Source organism: Mastomys coucha, unplaced genomic scaffold, assembly GCF_008632895.1.
Source record: "Mastomys coucha isolate ucsf_1 unplaced genomic scaffold, UCSF_Mcou_1 pScaffold9, whole genome shotgun sequence".
Lineage (NCBI taxonomy): Eukaryota > Metazoa > Chordata > Mammalia > Rodentia > Muridae > Mastomys > Mastomys coucha.
In genome coordinates this window covers 8,781,508-8,800,696 of record NW_022196915.1, presented here as the reverse complement: position 1 = coordinate 8,800,696, position 19,189 = coordinate 8,781,508, and the positions used below count along the sequence as shown (strand labels likewise).

At 51.4% G+C, this 19,189-nt stretch overlaps 1 protein-coding gene across 1 annotated transcript; it reads left to right on the top strand.

Moving 5' to 3' along the window:
- Positions 1–727: 727 nt before the first annotated feature.
- Positions 728–4,675, top strand: Znf503 (zinc finger protein 503). Its single transcript, XM_031361621.1, has 2 exons — positions 728–1,408; positions 2,130–4,675. The coding sequence occupies exons 1-2, from the start codon at positions 1,097–1,099 to the stop codon at positions 3,756–3,758; spliced, it is 1,941 nt and encodes a 646-aa protein (XP_031217481.1). The 5' UTR covers positions 728–1,096; the 3' UTR covers positions 3,759–4,675.
- The last annotated feature ends 14,514 nt before the right edge of the window (positions 4,676–19,189 follow it).

Here is a 19,189-nt window from a genome sequence, read left to right as displayed (position 1 = left end):
GGGGGAGTGAGAGGGTAGCAAGACGAAAGCAAGAATGGGGGGGACTGAAGTGTGAAACGGGAAACATGTGACCCCCGCTCAGGCCCCAATCTGAGCGTCCTCGGGTGTCACGTGACCGGGAAGGGCGGAGAGCCCGGCGCACGTCGCGAGGACGAGCAGCCACCGCCTCCGTTGCCCTTCTAGCTTCTGGTTTCTCTGCTGCTGAACCTCCCGAAATCCAAGCGGGCGGGCAGACTTCCTGCAGCATCGACTTCCACCTTTCCTTACCCGAGTAGCCGCGCCACGCGAAATCTTAATTTCTGAAAAGATTTGTTTGTGTATGTACAGGCCCCCCACTCATCCGTGGAGTTGACTGCTCAGCAGTCGCATCACCGCCGGCGTTTCTTCTCCCGAAGTCTGTTAACTGATTCGCACTCCCTCCCTCCAAAGGTTTCAATTTGTTTTCCTGCTGGGAAAAACGAAGAACGACGAGGAGAAAAAAGAAGGAAGGCGGTAGATGACAAACGTAGAATAAATGTCCATCTCGTCCGGGTAGCGAAATCGAGGGAGGGGACAAGCCGAGGGGCGGCGAAGAGAGAGCTGCCCATTAAAACCAGCTCTGAGAGTCCTGGCGGCGGCGGCGGCGGCGGCGGCGGCGCGGGACGCGTCACATCCCCTTGACCCTCCAATCACCTCGGGCTCCCATTTGATTGGAAGGCGGCAAAGGCTTTAATCTCCCCCTCGGTGCAGCTGCTTTTGAAGTGAGTTTCCTCGCCAGAGCCCCGGCTGGACAAGCAGCGACTCACATCGCGGAGCGCAGCGCCGGCTCGGGGCCGGGAGAGCGCAGCGCAGGGCGCAGCCCGAGACAGACACCGCGCACCGCGGGGGCACACCCGCAGTCCGTCCTGCTCTTCTCGCCCCGCCACGGCTCCGCCGCGGGCCACCCAGGATTATTCGCTTCTGGCTCCGGGCGGCGAGAAGGCGCGCGGGGCTCCCGCGTCCGCCGCGCCAGCTCCTCCTCCAGCTGCTCCCGCTCCCCGGGCGAGCGCGCAGCCCGGAGCCCGCCCCGCGCGTCTCGGAGCCCTCCCCCCGCTGCTCCCATGCGCGCGGGTGGGTCATGAGCACAGCGCCCTCGCTTTCTGCCCTAAGAAGCAGTAAGCACAGCGGCGGCGGCGGCGGCGGAGGCAGTGGCAGTGCAGACCCTGCCTGGACCAGCGCGCTTTCTGGAAATTGCTCCGGCCACGGCTCAGGCTCCTCCCCGGCCGGCAGCACCAAGCCTTTTGTGCACGCTGTGCCCCCCTCTGACCCCCTGCGCCAGGCTAACCGCCTGCCCATCAAGGTGCTGAAGATGCTGACGGCACGGACTGGCCACATTTTGCACCCAGAGTATCTGCAGCCCCTGCCTTCCACGCCCGTCAGCCCCATCGAGGTAAGGACCTTCTCTCAGGGTCAAGCTGGGACCCCTACCAGGGCTGCCTTCCTGTGGGGTTTCTTCCCCCCCCCCGGGATCTGGGGCGCCCGGGGTGGGGGTGGGGGTCAGTCGGAGTGATTCAGCTCCAAGAGGGGAGGAAAGGACAGCGCTTCCTCAACCTTAGTCGGAAAAGAGCAACGAGATGAAATTGGGTACAGATTCTAAGGGGGCAAAGCCACAAAAACTTGTCTCTCTCTCTATTTTTTTTTTATTAAAGCTCCTATGTGCCTAGCCCTCCCCCATCGGCCCCTAGGTGGACAAGGGCCTGTACACTGTTCCAAAGTCGCCTTCCTCCGGCTCTTAGAAACTAGTATTATTTACACAGCCTCGGAGGCGCCAACCGCTCAAGCCCTCACACTTTAGAATCAAGGAGTGTGTGCGGGGGAAGAGGGTACAATTCTGGATCTAAAGACATAAAAACCAAAACATTTGCAAGAGATTGTTTCCAAAATCTAAGTCGTGCCTAAAGAATGCAGGAAGGATCCTAGAGTGGTCGGGGGTGGGGGGGACGGGGTGGTTGGCATCTTTCCCAAGGGTATGAAGTGGGGTACCACTTAGAATTGCGCCTCGAAGTTGAAATGTTTTCGCGGGCTGTTAAGGAGGGCCCTAGAACCCCAAGTGCAGGTTTCTAAAGGGTTTCTCTCTCTCTCTGTGAACCCCTCCCCATCTGACTCCGCAGCTGGACGCCAAGAAGAGCCCACTGGCGCTGCTGGCTCAAACATGTTCGCAGATAGGGAAGCCGGACCCTTCGCCCTCTTCCAAACTCTCCTCGGTCGCCTCCAATGGGAGCGGCGCGGGTGGTGCAGGCAGCGGAGCTGGGGGCGACAAGGACGCCAAGTCGGGCCCCCTGAAGCTGAGCGACATCGGTGTGGAGGACAAGTCGAGTTTCAAGCCTTACTCCAAACCCGGCTCAGATAAGAAGGAGCCGGGAGGCGGCGGCGGAGGCGGCGGCGGCGGGGGTGGCGGCGGGGGTGTTGCTGCAGAGAAGTCAGGATTCCGGGTACCGAGCGCCACCTGCCAGCCATTTACGCCCAGGACAGGCAGTCCGAGCTCCAGCGCCTCGGCCTGTTCGCCGGGAGGCATGCTGCCCTCCGCCGGGGGCGGCCCGGAGGGCAAGGACGACAAGAAAGATCCGGAAGCTGGCAGCGGTGGCAGCAGCAAGGGCTCCGGGAGCGCCTCGGCGGACGGAGTACCTGCAGGGCTGGCGCATGGCCGGATTAGCTGCGGCGGCGGAATTAACGTGGACGTGAACCAGCACTCGGAAGGGGGTCCAGGAGGCAAGGCTCTAGGCTCGGACTGTGGCGGCTCTTCCAGCTCCAGCTCGGGTTCGGGCCCCAGCGCGCCCACCTCGTCATCAGTGTTGGGCTCCGGTCTGGTGGCCCCGGTATCTCCCTACAAACCGGGCCAGACAGTGTTCCCTCTGCCTCCCGCGGGCATGACCTACCCAGGCAGCCTGGCCGGGGCCTACGCTGGCTACCCGCCCCAGTTCCTGCCACACGGTGTGGCGCTCGACCCCACCAAGCCTGGCAGCCTGGTAGGGGCTCAGCTGGCAGCGGCCGCAGCCGGCTCCCTTGGCTGCAGTAAGCCAGCAGGTTCGAGTCCTCTGGCCGGGGCGTCGCCGCCGTCAGTGATGACAGCCAGTTTGTGCCGGGACCCGTACTGCCTCAGCTACCACTGCGCCAGCCATTTGGCAGGGGCTGCAGCCGCCAGCGCCTCGTGCGCTCACGATCCGGCCGCTGCGGCGGCAGCGCTCAAATCGGGATACCCACTGGTGTACCCCACGCACCCGCTGCACGGCGTGCACTCCTCGCTGACGGCTGCCGCCGCTGCGGGCGCCACACCACCCTCCCTAGCCGGCCACCCCCTCTACCCCTATGGTTTCATGCTCCCTAACGACCCGCTCCCCCACATCTGCAACTGGGTGTCAGCTAATGGGCCGTGCGACAAGCGCTTCGCCACGTCCGAAGAGCTGCTGAGCCACTTGCGGACCCATACGGCCTTCCCAGGGACAGACAAACTGCTGTCGGGCTACCCCAGTTCTTCGTCTCTCGCCAGCGCCGCCGCAGCAGCCATGGCTTGTCACATGCACATCCCCACGTCGGGCGCACCGGGCAGCCCAGGGACCCTGGCGCTGCGCAGCCCCCACCACGCACTGGGACTCAGCAGCCGCTACCACCCGTATTCCAAGAGCCCGCTCCCCACACCCGGTGCCCCAGTGCCGGTGCCTGCCGCCACCGGACCGTACTATTCCCCCTATGCCCTCTACGGACAGAGACTGACCACTGCCTCTGCACTAGGCTATCAGTGAGGGCGGCCTGGAGGAATTTGGGAAAAGAGGAAGGAGCTGGGGGATGGGAGGAGCGAGGGAGGGGCAGGACCCGAGCGAGGTTCCTGACACCCGGAGGGGCAGAAGACCCGGGCTGCGGAAGGGAAAAGAAAGTTTAAATCTTACCTATCCACCCAACCACCAAGAGCGAGCGAGCCTGGATGGGAAACTTCTCCTCCACCCCTACTCCCCCAACCAAACTTTATAAAAGTTGAAAAAAAAATCATTTGACTTTTTATAGAAAAAGAAGGAAAAATAATTGAGAAAGTGTTCATCTGAGGACTTCGCCGGTGAACATTGGTATTTATTTATGTTAGCTCCAAGCGGACCCGTGGTTCAAAAGTGCATTATTTAGTTTGAGCTCCGTAGGTTAAAAGGAGGAGGGGGGAAAAAATTAAAACTCGAGGGTAAATATGTGGAAAGCAAACCCTCCGGTCCCTTGTAGAGTATAAATAAAACAAAAGCCGCTACAGAATTAGGGGTCTTCTCTTTAATGTTACTTTAAAAATTGCTATGATTGTATTGTGCGTTCTTATTTAATGTCTGATTGAAACTCAAATTTACATGCATGTTTGTTACAAAAAAAGAAATGAAAACGACGAAACAAAATAAGTCACAATTTGTCAACTCTGATTTCAAATTGCAATTATTTTTAAGGTGTATACCATCGAAAGAGAATGGGTATTTTTTTGTATGTATTCTGGAAGAAAACAAAAAAAAAAAAGGAAAAACAATTCTATTCCAAAACCTCATTTGCCTTATTTTGTTCTTTAAAAGGAACACTTAACTATTTTTAATTTTTAAGTCCACCCGCTGAGGAGGGGACAAGGTTTACGTCATGTGCTAAAATAATAGACAATGTATCGCTTTAAAGATTAAAATTCCGTATATTTGATGTATTAAAAGGTTTTACTTCTTATTATCTTTTTATTTTTTACTTTTATTAAAGCGGTTTCAGCCGCTGCGGATTCCCGGGACCTCCCTAATACCTTCAGCCCAGGATCGTGGCTATGAATTTCCTACTGCTTCGTTGTGATTTTCTTGAATAGGCGAAAGCTTCAGAAGGGCTGGCCAGCTGAATGGTGGGCCTTAGGGGAAAATGTTTTTCAAGAGAGAATTCCAATGTGGAAAGATAGTATCCTTGGCTAATTGCTCATTTCGTTTTTATTTAAATCTCTGGGAAGCTGCTGTGTGAAAAGTGAAAGCAGAGAAAATAGAAGCTTTGGCTTTTGTTAAATTTCTCTTTTAAGGGTTTGGGGGGGGGGCTGCATTTGAGTTTCGTTTTGTGCAAAGAGTGGAGCAGGCTGGGACTCGCCCGTTTGAGCCGGAGCCCCCCCCACCCCCCGGGACGCGCGACTGCCTAGCAGTTCCCGTGTTCATATTTCAAGCATCCCCGGCCTGGGGAAGGCAGCCATGACAGACTAGCAGGGATGGGAGAACATTTGCTGGCCTGGAGAGAGGGCCTTCTTGTCCCCAGAGAACTAAGTGAGTTTTTTAGACTTAGAGATAGTGAAATATCCCAAACCCTTTCACACCCTCCCCACCCCCGCCTGTCTTCATGCTGGAGTCGGAGCGGTGGCAGGCCTTCTCCCAGGCTGCTTTTCCCTGTCCAGATCGCTCCGCAGTGGGTGCGGTAGCCTAGTCGGGATTGCAAGAGTGCGCTCCGGAACCAGGAACCCGGAATCCCCCTTTAAACTCAGCAATGCGAGGCTCTTGGCGGCCCTGCTTCACCTCACAGAAGCGATTCTGTGCTGTTCAGGCGATCGGCGTGGCAGGACCCCATGTGTGGATCCCCGCGGCGTGCTCCCTTCTTCCCAACTTGAGCCTCATCTCCCGGCAGCAGAAGCTCGGGCAGAACAGCGTAGGGAGATACCCGGGTCTCTGCGAGACCGAGAGGCCCTTGAGTTCTTCAGCTGTTGGGAGCGCTGGGCACTGGACGCCCTTTGGTGAGATCCTGGGACCAGAGAGTTAAGGGTGTGCACCCCAGGGCGCACCTTCCTGGAGTCAGGCCTTTCTGCCCCCCCCCCCCCCCCCCCCCCCCCCGCCCCCAGCCTCTGGCTTTCCTCTGCCCTAGCTCTCTCTGTCGCCTTTGAGCCACGCGCAAAGTCTACCCTCCGCTTTGGACCTTGGAAGGAACAGCCACCCGGGCCCTGGTGCCATTTGCACAGGACTTAGGGGCTTTTTAGATTTTTTTTTTCTCCACTCTCCTCCTTAGCACCAGCCTAACGCTGGGGGACCTTCCCCCGGGTGGCACACACGGCGGACCGGCCACCTCCCAAAGGCCACAGGAGCAGACTTTGTGAAGACTCTCTGGTCTCCCTGCTGCTTCCCCGAAGGGTGCAGCCTGGCGGCCTGAAACTCTGGCACCCAGAGCTAGTGCTGGAGAAGGAACGCTGCGGCCTTGCTGCCACTCTGGGCCGGAGACACTAGGCTGGCCTGTGCTTCTTGAGACCCTGGGGCAGCTCCTCATCCCAGGTGCTTGAACAAACTCCACACACCACTAGATTGGGAAGTAGATGATGCCATCGAAGCCCCCCACATCTCAGGGCCCGGGACTTGGGATCTGAAAGCCAGGCCGCTATCTAAGCCCTCACCAGTACCAACCACAGGCCGCTGGCATTAGAACCCACAAGCTTCGTCCACGACCTTGCATCTTTGGGCAAGGGTTCTTTCATGGTTTCGCCCTGCCCACCACACCAGGGGAAAAAAAAAAAAACCCCGCTCTGATAGGGAAGGCCTACACATTCCTCAGCCCTGCAATTTAAGCCTGGGACCTGCAGAAAGATGATTGGGACTTTCGGGCCTTCGCGCTCCTTCTTGGTATTTTATTAGCCAAAATAAAACCCCTTTAAAACAAAAAAGAAAGAAAGAAAAACTTTAATAAAACCCTCTTTTGGGAGAAGTTAGGCATAAGCAGCAAAATTCCACAACCTCGGGCCTGGAGGTTAAGGGTAGGAAAGATTCCCCCACATGTGAGATAGTGCCAAGTCACTCCTGGGCAGTTATAGGATGGAGGGCGCCAGTACGTGTCGCGGGTTCGGGCGGAGTTCTCGAGCCTCCCGGGAGAGACGCGTTCCCTTCCCGACGCTATCCTGGAGCAGTCCCCTCCTCTCAGGCGCTCTCTCTGCAGCTGGGGAGAAAGACCGAGAGCAGCAGTCGTCGGCCTGAGCCTGAACCGGGAGCGTGTCCACTAGGCGGCGCTGCGGATCCCAACAGAGCCAGGGGAAAATACCAGGAACCTAGGCCAGCCCTAGGGCCTCCTCAGGCTGGGTGGTCATCCCAGGACCCAAAGCCACCTCCACCTCTCCTGCTTTCAGGGGTTCCCCAACCTGTCATTCTTCAGTCATTTCTTGCTGCAAGCCGCCTGCTTGCTTGCAAACCACCTCCTTGCTCCTCTTCCACACCTTGTAGTTTCCAGTTCAGCTGGCAGCTCCCCACCCCTACCTCCACCCCCAGTGCGCCTCGCAGGTCCCTTCTAGCTTCAACTGTCACTCTCGAGGCTCCAGTAAGCACCCCCCCCCGCCCCCGCATCTCACATGCTCTTCAGTGTACCAGCATCTCCTGCCTGGAGCAGGTGGTCTAGATAGAGTAAGAGACCCAGGGTCCTTTGGGGCGCCTGTCTCACAGGCCAGGGGATGGCTCAGAGAAGCCTCTTGACATCTCAAGATATAAGGTTTCACCTCAGTGGAGAAACTGAGGCAAAGTCCAGGAAGCAAGTGGTAAGGCTAGATAGAGGGCAAAGCCTTCTCCATTCAATTCTATCCAACATGTTTCTCTCTAGTGGAGATGCCAAGTGACCTCGGCGTCCTTTTTGTGGGTTGTGACCTTGCATCTCTTGTGGACTACAGCCAACATGTTAGCTTTCATCCTATGTAACCTTCACAACACCGCCATGGGGTCATTTACCCCATTTCCCAAATGAGGATGCTGAGCGGGGCATGACTCCACCTTGAAGCTTTTGAGCTTCATGAGCAGGATTCTCACCTTGGCTGCCCCTACAGGAGATTTTAAAATAGGGCAATGTCCAAAACAGACATTGGTATGAGGTGGACAGGGGAGGTCCTCTGAGTTTTAATTTTTATTATCGAGATTTTTCCAAACACAGGGATAGAAGCAACAGTGTGATGGACTCCCATGAGCTCTCATTCAACCTAAGAAACTGTCAACTCATGGGCACGCTTATTTCCTCTCTGCCCTATCCAGAAGCCCACCCCATGCATTGAGGTGACTGCTGACATCCTGCAACTTTATCTCCTCAGAAGTCAGTCACATCCACGAAGAGATCTGACCGGTGCCTAGACTGGCATCTGTGATCTGGAATATGTGAGTTCCTATCTACCAGACCACAGGCCTGGCACCCAACATCCCCTGAAATGGGAGGCACTGATCCCAAAGTGTGCCTGGGATCCGGGCAAGGGGAGAGTGGGTATAGGAGGTGTCTGGAAAATACTTTGAGTCCTGGCCTGGTGTGGCAGTAGGAGACATTCTCAAAGTGTCCCTTCTACTGCAGCATGTGGCAGCTTAAAGCCACATGCTAGAGTAGAAGGGACAGGTTCAGGGCTGAATGAGCCAGGCTCTTAGCTCCACCTTGGCTTATTCTATGACTCCCTTCCTCTTGTCCTCCATGTTCTCGTCAGTAAAATGGAGACACTAATCCCATCCTACCAGGAATTATTTGAAGCCTCAAATAAGATAATAAATATAAGGGTTGGGAACAGCTCATTGATAGATCATGTGCCTAGCATATGTGAGGCTCGGGTCTGATTCTCAACATGAGTGGAAAAAATCAGCAATAATTAAAATTTGAAGTATCCAGCTTCCTACCTGACCTACACTGAACCTTTACTGTGGCTCTCAGTAAAGACTGAAGAGCTGTCTGTGGCTCCTTTGACCCAGTAGCTTCTCCAGGGTGCCTGTGATCATGGTTCCTCTTCTGATGGGTCCTATTTGGTGCTATCCATGGCTCCTCAAACATAGTTCAAATCCTCTGCCTGCTAGCTAGACCCTAATCTCCTACTCGGTTATGTCAATCATACAGTCCTCCCCTGGAATGCCTTCTTCCCCTCCACCCCACCCCACCCCCGTCTCTCTCTCTGTCCCTGTTACAGTGCAAATGTGAGGTGCCTTCACAGACTCATGTGTTGGAACTTACTACCCAGCATCTCATGCTGGAATGGTCTCAGGAGCTTGGGACTGGCTGTAAGCTATTTATTGCAGACAGGCTTTGAGGTTAACAGCTCACCCCACTTTCTGATCTTTCTCTGCTTGCTGATTTGCTCAGACATGAGCAGATTCCTCTGCCACTACAGAGAATGCTCCAGCTACCATATCTTCCTGCTGTGATGAACCGTGTTCCCTCCAAATGCAACCCAAAGTGAGTCCTTCTTCCACTGAGTTACTTTTGCCAGGTATTTTGTCATAGCAGCAAAAAAGGGACTAATATACCACCCCTCAAAATTCTCCCAATACTAGGCTGGGCCTAGTAGCTACATCTTTACTCTCTGTACTCAGGAGGCAGGGCAGGCAGATCTCTGTGAGTTCAAGGCCATCGGGGCTACACAGTGAGACCCTATCTCAAAAAGGAATGAATGAATGAATGAATGAATGAGAAGGAAGGGAAGGGAAGGGAGGGAGAAGAGGAGGGAGGGAGAGAAGGAAGGAAGGAAGGAAGGAAGGAAGGAAGGAAGGAAGGAAGGAAGGAAGGAAGGAAGGAAGGAAGTTCTCAAAATACTTACCTCCAGGTCTCCCCCATTTCGCACTCCTTTGCATTAGCATAGAGGTGAGTGTAGGGGTATGAAGGCCACTGTGCAAGGGATAGGGATACCATCTTTGACTAGGATTTTCCCACACCTGTGTACCAGGAATAAGACAAATACAATGGTGAAGTTCATCTCCAAAAGTGACGCTGGACTGTGCATCTCCAAAAGTGACGCTGGACAGGTGAATGGCATGCTGCCTCAGACACTGATGCCCCCGGAAGTACAGCATCCTTACACTTCCATGTTGGTATCCCTGTTAACCTTCCCCATCTCACAAGTGAGGAGTAGAGGGTGAACAAAGATGTGTTCCTGTAACACAGCACTGGACTCTGGGCCTTCCCGACACTGTCTTTTATAATACTAACCCCAAACTCCTACTTTGACCTTAGTTGTTACCACCCTACCTTCTGAAAGCTCCCTGGGTCCTTATTATATTTGATATCCTTCTGCTTTCCCCTTGTAGCATCTATCTGTCCACTGCCAAACTTTTTTTCTATTTTGTAATGTATTAAAATATTCTTACATCATGTTCTCCCTCCCAGTTCCTCTCTCCAGTCCTTACCATGCACCCCTTTGCTCTCCAGGGCCACTTTTTCTTTGGTTGTTATACACTCACATGTGCATGCATACATATATACACACACATGTATGTTCCAAATACAAATACAACCTGCTCAGTCTATATAATGTTACTTGCACATATATGATTTCAGGGATGACCACTTGGTGTTGGTGATTAATTGGTGGGCACACCTGTTTCTGCCACTCTTAGCATTCCTTGGTCGCCTGCAGTTCTTGGTCTATAGCTGAGGCCTTGTGCGCTTTCTCCCAACCCTGTTAGCATGTCTATTTGGTATCCTTGTTCAGATTTTACTTAAGCAGCTATTTTGATGAGACTTCATGGGTCTCATCATTTCTCTGACATCTTTAGGAAATACAATCTCACAGCAAACTCCCTGTTCCTCTGGCTCCCACAGTCTTTCTGCCCTGCTTCCATTATGATCTCTGAGCCTTAGGCACAGGAATTGTGTTCTAGATGCATCAGTTGGGGTCAGCCAGAACATGGTTCTCTGCATTTTGATTGGCTGTGGTCTTCTGTAATAGTCTCCATCTCTTGCAAAGAAAGCTTTCTTGATGAGGAGTAAAGGCTACACTCATCTGTGGGTATAAACACATATTTAGAATGTGCTTAGGGATGATGCTGGTTTGGTATAAAGTGGCAGTTGTAGGTTCTTCTCCAAGATCCATGACCTAACTAGCCTCTTGTTATTGGCTTGGTTTCCAGTACCAGGCTTGATTTTCCTCTTGTTAAGTAGGCCTTCAGTCCAACTGGAGACCTGTTGATTACTGCCAATGTAGGCAAGCCATTGTTGTACCCTTAGGGATACCATGCTGTGCTGGTCATTGTTTTAGTTCATGGGCATCACAGATGACAAGAACAACTGTTTGCTTCTCTCCACTGGAAGCTTTCATGGCACCTTCTGGGACCATGAAAGCTAATCCTCAGAGAGGCTTTCAGATCATAACCAGGTAGGATCCTCCAGGTCCTGTGTCTGAAGCATCTGGTATGGTATCTTCCAGACGCATTATTTTCTTTTGTAAGATAGGGTCATACGTACCCCAGACTGGCCTTGAACTCTTTATGTAAGCAAGGGTGATATTGAAATTCTGGTCCTCTAGCCTCCCCTCCTTGAGTACTGGGATTATACTACCATACCCAGTAGATGCAGTGTTGGAAATCCAACCCAGCGTTTCATGCATACTAAGCACAATCAACGGAACTACATCTCCAGCCTCAGACATTTTTTTCTTTTGTCTACAAAGTCTGGATGTTGAGTTAATGGGGAAAACTATATCTCCACAGCTAGCACAGTACATAAAACCTAGCAGGTGTTGATACATATTAGAAAAGGGGAGATAAAAGGAGAAATCAGAGAGGAAAAAACGGGGCTAAGCAAGAGTGCCTCCTGCACATAGTGAGGACTTGAGTTTAGAGCTCCAGGTTCAGTGAAAGAGTCCATCTCAAGGGAATAAGACAGAAGGATAGCAGAAAACACTACACCCAATGTCCTTCTTTGCTCATACGAAGGACATATGTACCTACATATGTATAACACATGCACACACATAATTAAGTTTTTAAAAGAGAAATATGCAGCAAGTTGTTTCTCTTATGGGAAACTATACTTTCAAAGGGTTTGGGGAACACAAAGGAATATGCACAGTCTTAGGAAACTTAGAAGGTTTAGACTTAAAACCTAGGCCCAAGGAGAACTTCAATGCATTAGTTAGAAACTGCACTTGCTGACAGTAACAAATTCCCCCCACACACACATCATAATATAAGGAAGATAAATGTTCTCTCAAAGTACAAGTGGACAGTCCAGGCTGGAAGGCCAGTGGTTACTAGGAACCCATGGTCTTCAATCACCACTCTACAACCTGGCAATCTTTCATTCTTTTGTCATATGAGTCCCAAATAGCTGTTTGAGGTTACCTACCATTGTGTGGTGCCAAACAGCCAGAAACAGAAGCATGAAGAAACCAGTAGGGCCTCTTTTCTTTTAAAAAGTCTTCCCAGAACCCACACAACCCTCTGGACTATATCTAAGTGTTTAGAATGTCACCACATGTCCACACATAGCTGCAAGGGAGGCTGAGAATACGATGTTTAGTTGGGTACATTAGAGCCTCAGACCAACTCAAGATTGCTATGGATTGAATTGTGTTTCCCACTGCAAACTCCTTGGAAGCTCTATTTCCTAATGTAACTATATTTCGAAATGAGGCCTTTAGGGAGATAATTAAATTTAAATGGGGTCATTAAGGTAGAACTATAATCTGAGAAGATTTGTGGGCTTGTAAGAAGAGATGTCTTTTGCTGCTTCTTCACCCTTCTTCTCCCTTCCCATCTCTCTTTCAATATACAAAGAATTGACTTGTAAGCCAGGAAGAGAATTTGTAAGGTGGGAGGGTGGTCTGGGAGAATCCCCTAAAGCTAGCAGGCCAACTAGCCTGGAATACACAGCAACAAACTAGAGACCTTGTATGAAAAAAGTTGGAAGGCAGGGACCAACATCTGAGACTGTCTTCACTTCCACACATCCACCATGGTACACATGCACCTATGCTCATACATATACACACACATCACACAACACACCATCTTACACAAAATTATAATCTTCGTATAATACACATGTTTGGTATATACATGTGGTATATAATCTTACACAAAGATTATACAGAAAACAAAAGCTAGGAATAGATGTATATGCCTATAATCCCAGATACTTAGTTGGCTAAGGTGGGGCTGGTCATGAGTTCACAGCCACCTTGGGTAACCCAGCTTAAAATATAAATTAAAGGGACTTAGAGTGAAATTCTGTGCTGAAGAGCTTGTCCAGTATTTCTTGAGGCCCTAGATCTGACTCCCCAGCCCCACAAAAACAAATAAAACCAAAAACTGGCCTGATGGAAATACTCCAGCCTTCTTCCTCCATATCATTGATCAGAACCTAAACCACTGCCCCACTCCCACCCCACTCAACATATTGGTCCACCAGGGCTCAATTTTTATCTGACCTCAGGAAACAAAACACAGGTCAGAAGAAGACAGATGATAGCACTGATCATAGCAGGGTGGGGGTGGTTCTAATCCTGCCCTGTCAGTCACCTAACAGTGACTCATGGAGTGCACCTCACTGCTCCTCAGGGACCTCCAGAGTGAGGCAAGAGGGTAGCCACTTAGGAAAGAGCAGCAGAGGCTTAGAGCTAAGAGGCTGAGGGGCAAGCAGGGATAGAGGCATAGGCTACCACCAGTCCCTTGAGAGGGGACAGTGGGAAATGAACCCTTCTGGATTTCTTCTTGCTGGAAGAGTTCTCCAGCTTTGGATGTCACAAAGGGAGAAAGCGGGGAGCGTGCTGGACCCTCAGCTGCCCTCTGATGCTCTTGACGTTTTTGTTCTTACATTTTTCAATCTCTTCCTCTCATGCAGAATCCCTGGAGTGGTTCCCATGGGATGGGAAATCCACACTTCTCCATGCCAGAGGTCCTAAAGCCTTTGAGGGACATAAGCGTAGTTTGAGAAACTGCAACCATTTTTAAAGAACACCAGATGTACCATGGTCACTCTTGCTAGGATAGAGGGCATATACACCTGAACAATTCCAGGTAATTCCTAGGCCTGCAGATTTAAAATTCTGGATTAGAGACTCTTGGCATATTCAATGACATGGGCTCAATCCCTAGCACTGCAAATAAATAAATAAATAAACAAACAAACTCGTAATCTAAATCCTGAAGAAAATCCAAGATTTCAACATGAAACAAGCATGTCTAAACAATCCCACTAAGGGATGTCAGTTTTCCTTTCTAAATTATGACCATGAGGACATTCCAGATCTTCCATGTGGTTAACAACAATATGTGGGTCAACCCACAGAGCAGGATTCACCATCACCTGACCTCAGAACTGTGATAGCCCCACATTTCAGATGAGAAAACTGAGGCATGGCAAAGGTGAAATTCCTCATTCAAGGCCACGCAGCCAAGAGGACACAGAGCTAGGATTTATGTTGAGGCTGCTGTTTCTGTGCTTCACTGTGCACAGTTCTAATCCTGCCCTGTCACCCACCTGACAGTGACCCATTGGCCTTTCCTTCTACTTATGAGGATGCCACACACTCCTCTTTTCCCCAAGACACAGAGGTCAGGCCCCACCCATTGGTGTGCCAGAATCAGCTTTGCTGGCCCAAACACCAATTGGGCATATCTTTCCCATACCTTACTCAGTGCTGTTATACTGGTGGTGTGATCAAGCTAGGAATATTTACACTAAGGCAATTGGCAGATGCTGTAATAGAAAATGAAAGCATTTATTTCCCAGAGAGCAATTTTCTGGCCATTTACCAGTTTGCCACGGGGCCATTCCATAGAAGCAGAAGTCACCTCCCTGCTAAGGAGGAAGGGTCACGTCTGCTGCAAGGAACTCGATGAGTGACATTTAGGGAGTGTGTAGCCTCCGCTCTGACCCTACGGTGGTACCTCTTCTCTCACCCTATTTTATATCCTTTACACTACAACAAACATACCACAGCATGTTTCGGGCAGCCCAGCTCATATGGGGAGGCCTCAGCTACGTTGAAGTCCTATAGCCTGCCTGCTCTGTGCCCCTGGCACTAGACCCTTGCCTATGGATTGATACAGACTGTTCAGATCTGATCTAACCCAGCCTCTCCCTCCCTTCTACCAAATACTAACTACCAGTTTCCTCGTCTGCACCTTCTAGATGCATCCAGCAAATTACTTAGGGGAGGTTGGGGAAGGGGCTGCGTGACAACACACCTCTCTGACTTTGTACCTCTGCCCACTACAGCAAGGATTCCAGTGGGCCAGGCCTAGAATGCAGCCTGCCCTAGGGTCTTCCTACCACATGCCCTAGGAAGACATAAGATTATAATTATTATTGCTATTTAATAAGTATTTTCTTCCCATTCAGCACTACATTAAATGCTTTGAACATACTATCTTTCTGACTCCTGTAAGCTCTCTAGAAGATAAGCGTTCTATTAAGAGAGAAACTGAGGCCCAGAGAAGTTAAGTAACATGCCTGAAGCCACGTGGCTAATAAACATTAGGGCTAAGATAAAAGGCAATCCAGTCTTACTCTAACACCCTTTTTTGATAAAGCCTGTTCTTCTGTTCACAGGTTCTATTCCCTGGAGCCTACATCATGTCAGGAGATGCAGAAAGTGTATGAAGGATATCTCACTGAGGAACCCCAAAAGGCAAGGAGAAAGACGGTTTGCTTGCCTGTGGGCAGGCTAGAGCCTAGCAGAGTGCTGAGTCTCCAGCCCTGGACAGGGAGCATCCACTGGAAAGTTGAATGCCTACTGTATACACACAGCCTTGTCTTTGGCATGGAGGCAGTAGAAAAAATAACTAAGACGTATTCTCCATCCTCAAATAGCTCCCTGTCCAGTGCTGTGGTCTTAGAAACAGTTACCACCGTAGGCAGGCTGTGATGAGGGGTAGTCGCTGAGGACAATCACAAGTTCAGCGTTCATCCCAGCTGGAAGATGTGAGACTCTCATCAGAGAGGTGGCAGCCTCAGTGATGAACAGCCATTAAAAGGTAGAAAGTGAGGGTATGGGATGGAGGAGGAGGGACTGGTGAGATCTAAGCAGTGGAGTCAGGACAGATGGTGTCCTGCTCTTCAGTAGGCACCAGGGAGCCATCAAGAGTCCTTGAGCAGAGGAATGACATGCCGTGGTAGCATAGTGGAGGGTGAGAGACAGACACCGATTTAACATTCCAGTGGCTCAGAGAGAAGATGTGAGCTGGCCACAGTGAGAAACCACAGAGCAAAGGAAGGATTGTTCTGGGAGAAAGCGAGGAAGCAAGTCAGAGCATGCTGGGAGGACAGTAGCTGGAGGGGGTGGGGGTGGGCAAAGACAAAGACGTCTTGGGAACCAAGAGACAACCCTGCCCCACCAGCTCCCCCAGGCCGACATAGCTACTCCCATCAGCCCAGTTTCTCTCTCAAGTGATAGTGTATGTGGAGCTGAAATTGTGAGTGGTTGTGAACTGCCAGGGTAGTCGCTGAGAACTGAACTGGGGTCCTCTGCAAAAGCAGCATGCACTTTTAGCTGCTAAGCCAGCTCTCCAGTCCTGACAGTGGCTGTTGGTAGCGTTCCTTCTAGGCTTTGCCTAACAGGGCTTGCTATAAAAGGGGCTGTGTGGGCTGGAGAGATGGCTCAGTGGTTAAAGAGCACCGACTGCTCTTCCAGAGGTCTTGAGTTCAATTCCCAGCAACCACATAGTGACTCACAACCATCTACAATAGGGATATGATGCCCTCTTCTGGTGTGTCTGAAGACAGCGACAGTGTACTCACATACATGAAATAAATAAATAAATCTTTTTTTAAAAGGGAGGGCTGTGTGCCCCCTCCTCACTCTCTCTGCCCCTTCTCTCTCTGACTGACTTCTCTCCTGACTCCTTTCTCCCTCTCTTCCCCCATACATGTTCCTATCTGTTCCTTTCCCTTCCCTCCCCTTCCCTTCCCTCCCTCCCCTTCCCTTCCCTGCACCCCGACCCCGGTCTCTATCTCTCCTCCCTTCCCAACTCCCCTTCCCATGCCCTAAATAAACTCTATTCTATATTATACTATGGCTGATCCTTCAGGGGGAAGGGATGCCTCAGCATGGGCCCTCTGAGGCACCCCTCCCACCTCACCATACTGTGTTCTATCAAACATATCCTGGCTCTTTTTTTATAAAACACATCAGTGGTATTTTGAGACAGGATCTCACTCTGTAGCCCAAGCTGGTCTAGAACTCACTACATAAGTCAAGCAGGCCTCAAACTCATTGAAATCCTCCTGCCTCAACTTCTCTCGTGTTGAGATTCCTCCCAGGCATGAGCCCCTATGCTTGGTTTGAATGGGTTAAGTTTCTGATGCCTGCATGAGATCGAAATAAGAGATGTACACCTGAGAGCCCCAGTGGGCATTGTGGGCGTAGGGGGTGGGGGGGGGGGGGGGGGGGGGGGGGGGGGGGGGGGGGCTGGCGTGGAGCTGAATCTAGGTGAGGGTGATCTGTCCCCAGAGACAGAGAGAAAAAGCTGAACTAAGGCAGAGCTCAAAGCAGGAGGGCCTCCTGCTGCATGTACTCTAACCTACCGGCACCATCCCTGTATCCCACGATACACTCTCACCCCAGTCACCACACTGAAGAAGCCAAGCAAACACATGGGGTTGTCAAGTCATCTGCTCCTGCCAAGGCCCCACTCACTGCCAGACTGGAGTAAACGAGGTCCCTTCGATTCCTGTGCTGTTTTGGGGCCACTCCGCCTGACTGAGTAGAACTAAGGGGGAACCAGACCCTCCTGACAGGGCCACATCCCAGACGCAGAGGAAGGAACAAAATAAATGCTAGTGTTTTTAAGTCATGGAACCTGGGGGTCTTTATTTGTAGCAATAGATGACTGACAGTGACCAGAATCTCATTCTCCACTCAAGAAATGTCTCTAATCGACAGAGAAGCAAGGCCCTGGGCTGGCCTCACCCACCTTAGACTCTTGCCTAACTTCACCCTGCTCTTCCTTTCTCCAGCAGCTCTACCACACTGCTGCTGAGGTCCTAGAGGTCTTAGCTCCCCACTCCACTTCACTGCCTAGACCCACCTTGGGGTACCTGGATGTCCCCCACTAAAATCAGGCATCTATCTCCACTTCCAGGAGCCAAACAGAGCAGTCAGGAGGCAGGGGTGGGGGACTTTGGACAAAGATTGCAAGGTCTCTGGGCTCCCAGAAGCACACTTAACTTTCATTCAAGATGCTTGCTTGTGTGAGGAACTCTGCTGTCAGGCTGAATGATGATGACAGCCCAGAGGACCAGCAGGAAGGTGAAGCATCACAGCCTACAGAGGGAAAAGTGCTGAGACTCACATGTTTTCAGATTTGGAAAATGCACCAAACCCAGCAGGAACACTAGGGAGTTATACAGGACTATGTAGCCAAAGCATTGCTGGGGTTGCTGGGGTATGATAGCTGTGTGGGCATTGAGTAGGAGGAAGGTATCAAAGAGAACTGTGTTCTGGAATCCCTGGGCATTTGTGTGAGTGTGGCAATAGGGTATATATGTGGGTATGGATCTTGGCTGCAGTGGAAGGGCATGCTTGCGTTGGGACAGGCCCAAGAGACACTGTGTGTGTGTGCGCATCTGTGTGTGCGTGTGTGCGTGTGCATGTGTACGATTATTTGTGAGTTGGGAATGTGCCTTCACTATCATCAGGAGAAGGTAGTGAGTCTAAGACACAGAGACCTCAGTGTTCTCAGGAACACACACCATGTGCCCTCCCCACATCTCAGAGAGCCTGAACAGAGGCCTCTTTGGAATAAGCCTGGAGAGGAACCAGAGGGGTCCTATGCTACAGCCTTCCATCATAGCTCAAGGGCGCCCCCTCCTGGAATTTTGGGGGTCTCCTAAACCCTCTGAAGGCCAAACCACACACTGTTCACAAGGAGAGTTCAGAGCTAGTCTCTGCACCTGCCAGGTGGCTGACCTCTGTCCTAAAGGGACAATAACGGGCTCTGGGTTCAGGTTGCATGAGGCACAGACTTGACAGCCAAGTCTCAAGCTCAGAAATATTAACATAGACCTTCAGAATGACATTCCCAATTCTGTAGAATTTTCAGGGGGTTGTGGTTACTCCCCATGGCTTCTTGCTGTCTTAGAAAGATGCTGAGTTCAGCAAAAGTGACACCTTCACCCTGTGAGACATCTGTTCTCTCTTCCTAAAGGGCCTTTGACAAGGCCACCTTGCAGTCTCCTTGGTTCTGTCAAGGCTCCCCCTGGAGAGCTGGTCCCAGAGCTCTGATTCCAGGGAACATAGCCCGTTCTGGACCGTGGGCTTCCTTCAGTCCCAGAGACAGAAGCCAGAACCCTGAGGATCCCCTTGAGGCCAACAGCAGGGTCTACATCAGCAGCAGATGGGCACTGTGTAGAATTCTAGAGCTCCACTTCCTGGGTTCTAATTCCAGCTTGTGACCTTGAGCACATAGCCCCTGGAGCCTCATCTATAACCTACAGTGACAGCAATGGTCCCAACCTTGCAGTTCCTGCTGGGTCTGCAGCAAGAGCAAACCCA

Excerpts from the sequence above, each read along its gene's own strand:
- Znf503 (XM_031361621.1), top strand. The coding sequence starts at position 1,097 with ATGAGCACAGCGCCCTCGCTTTCTGCCCTAAGAAGCAGTAAGCACAGC. Across the intron at positions 1,409-2,129 it reads CGCCCGTCAGCCCCATCGAG|CTGGACGCCAAGAAGAGCCC; the intron begins GTAAGGACCTTC and ends CTGACTCCGCAG.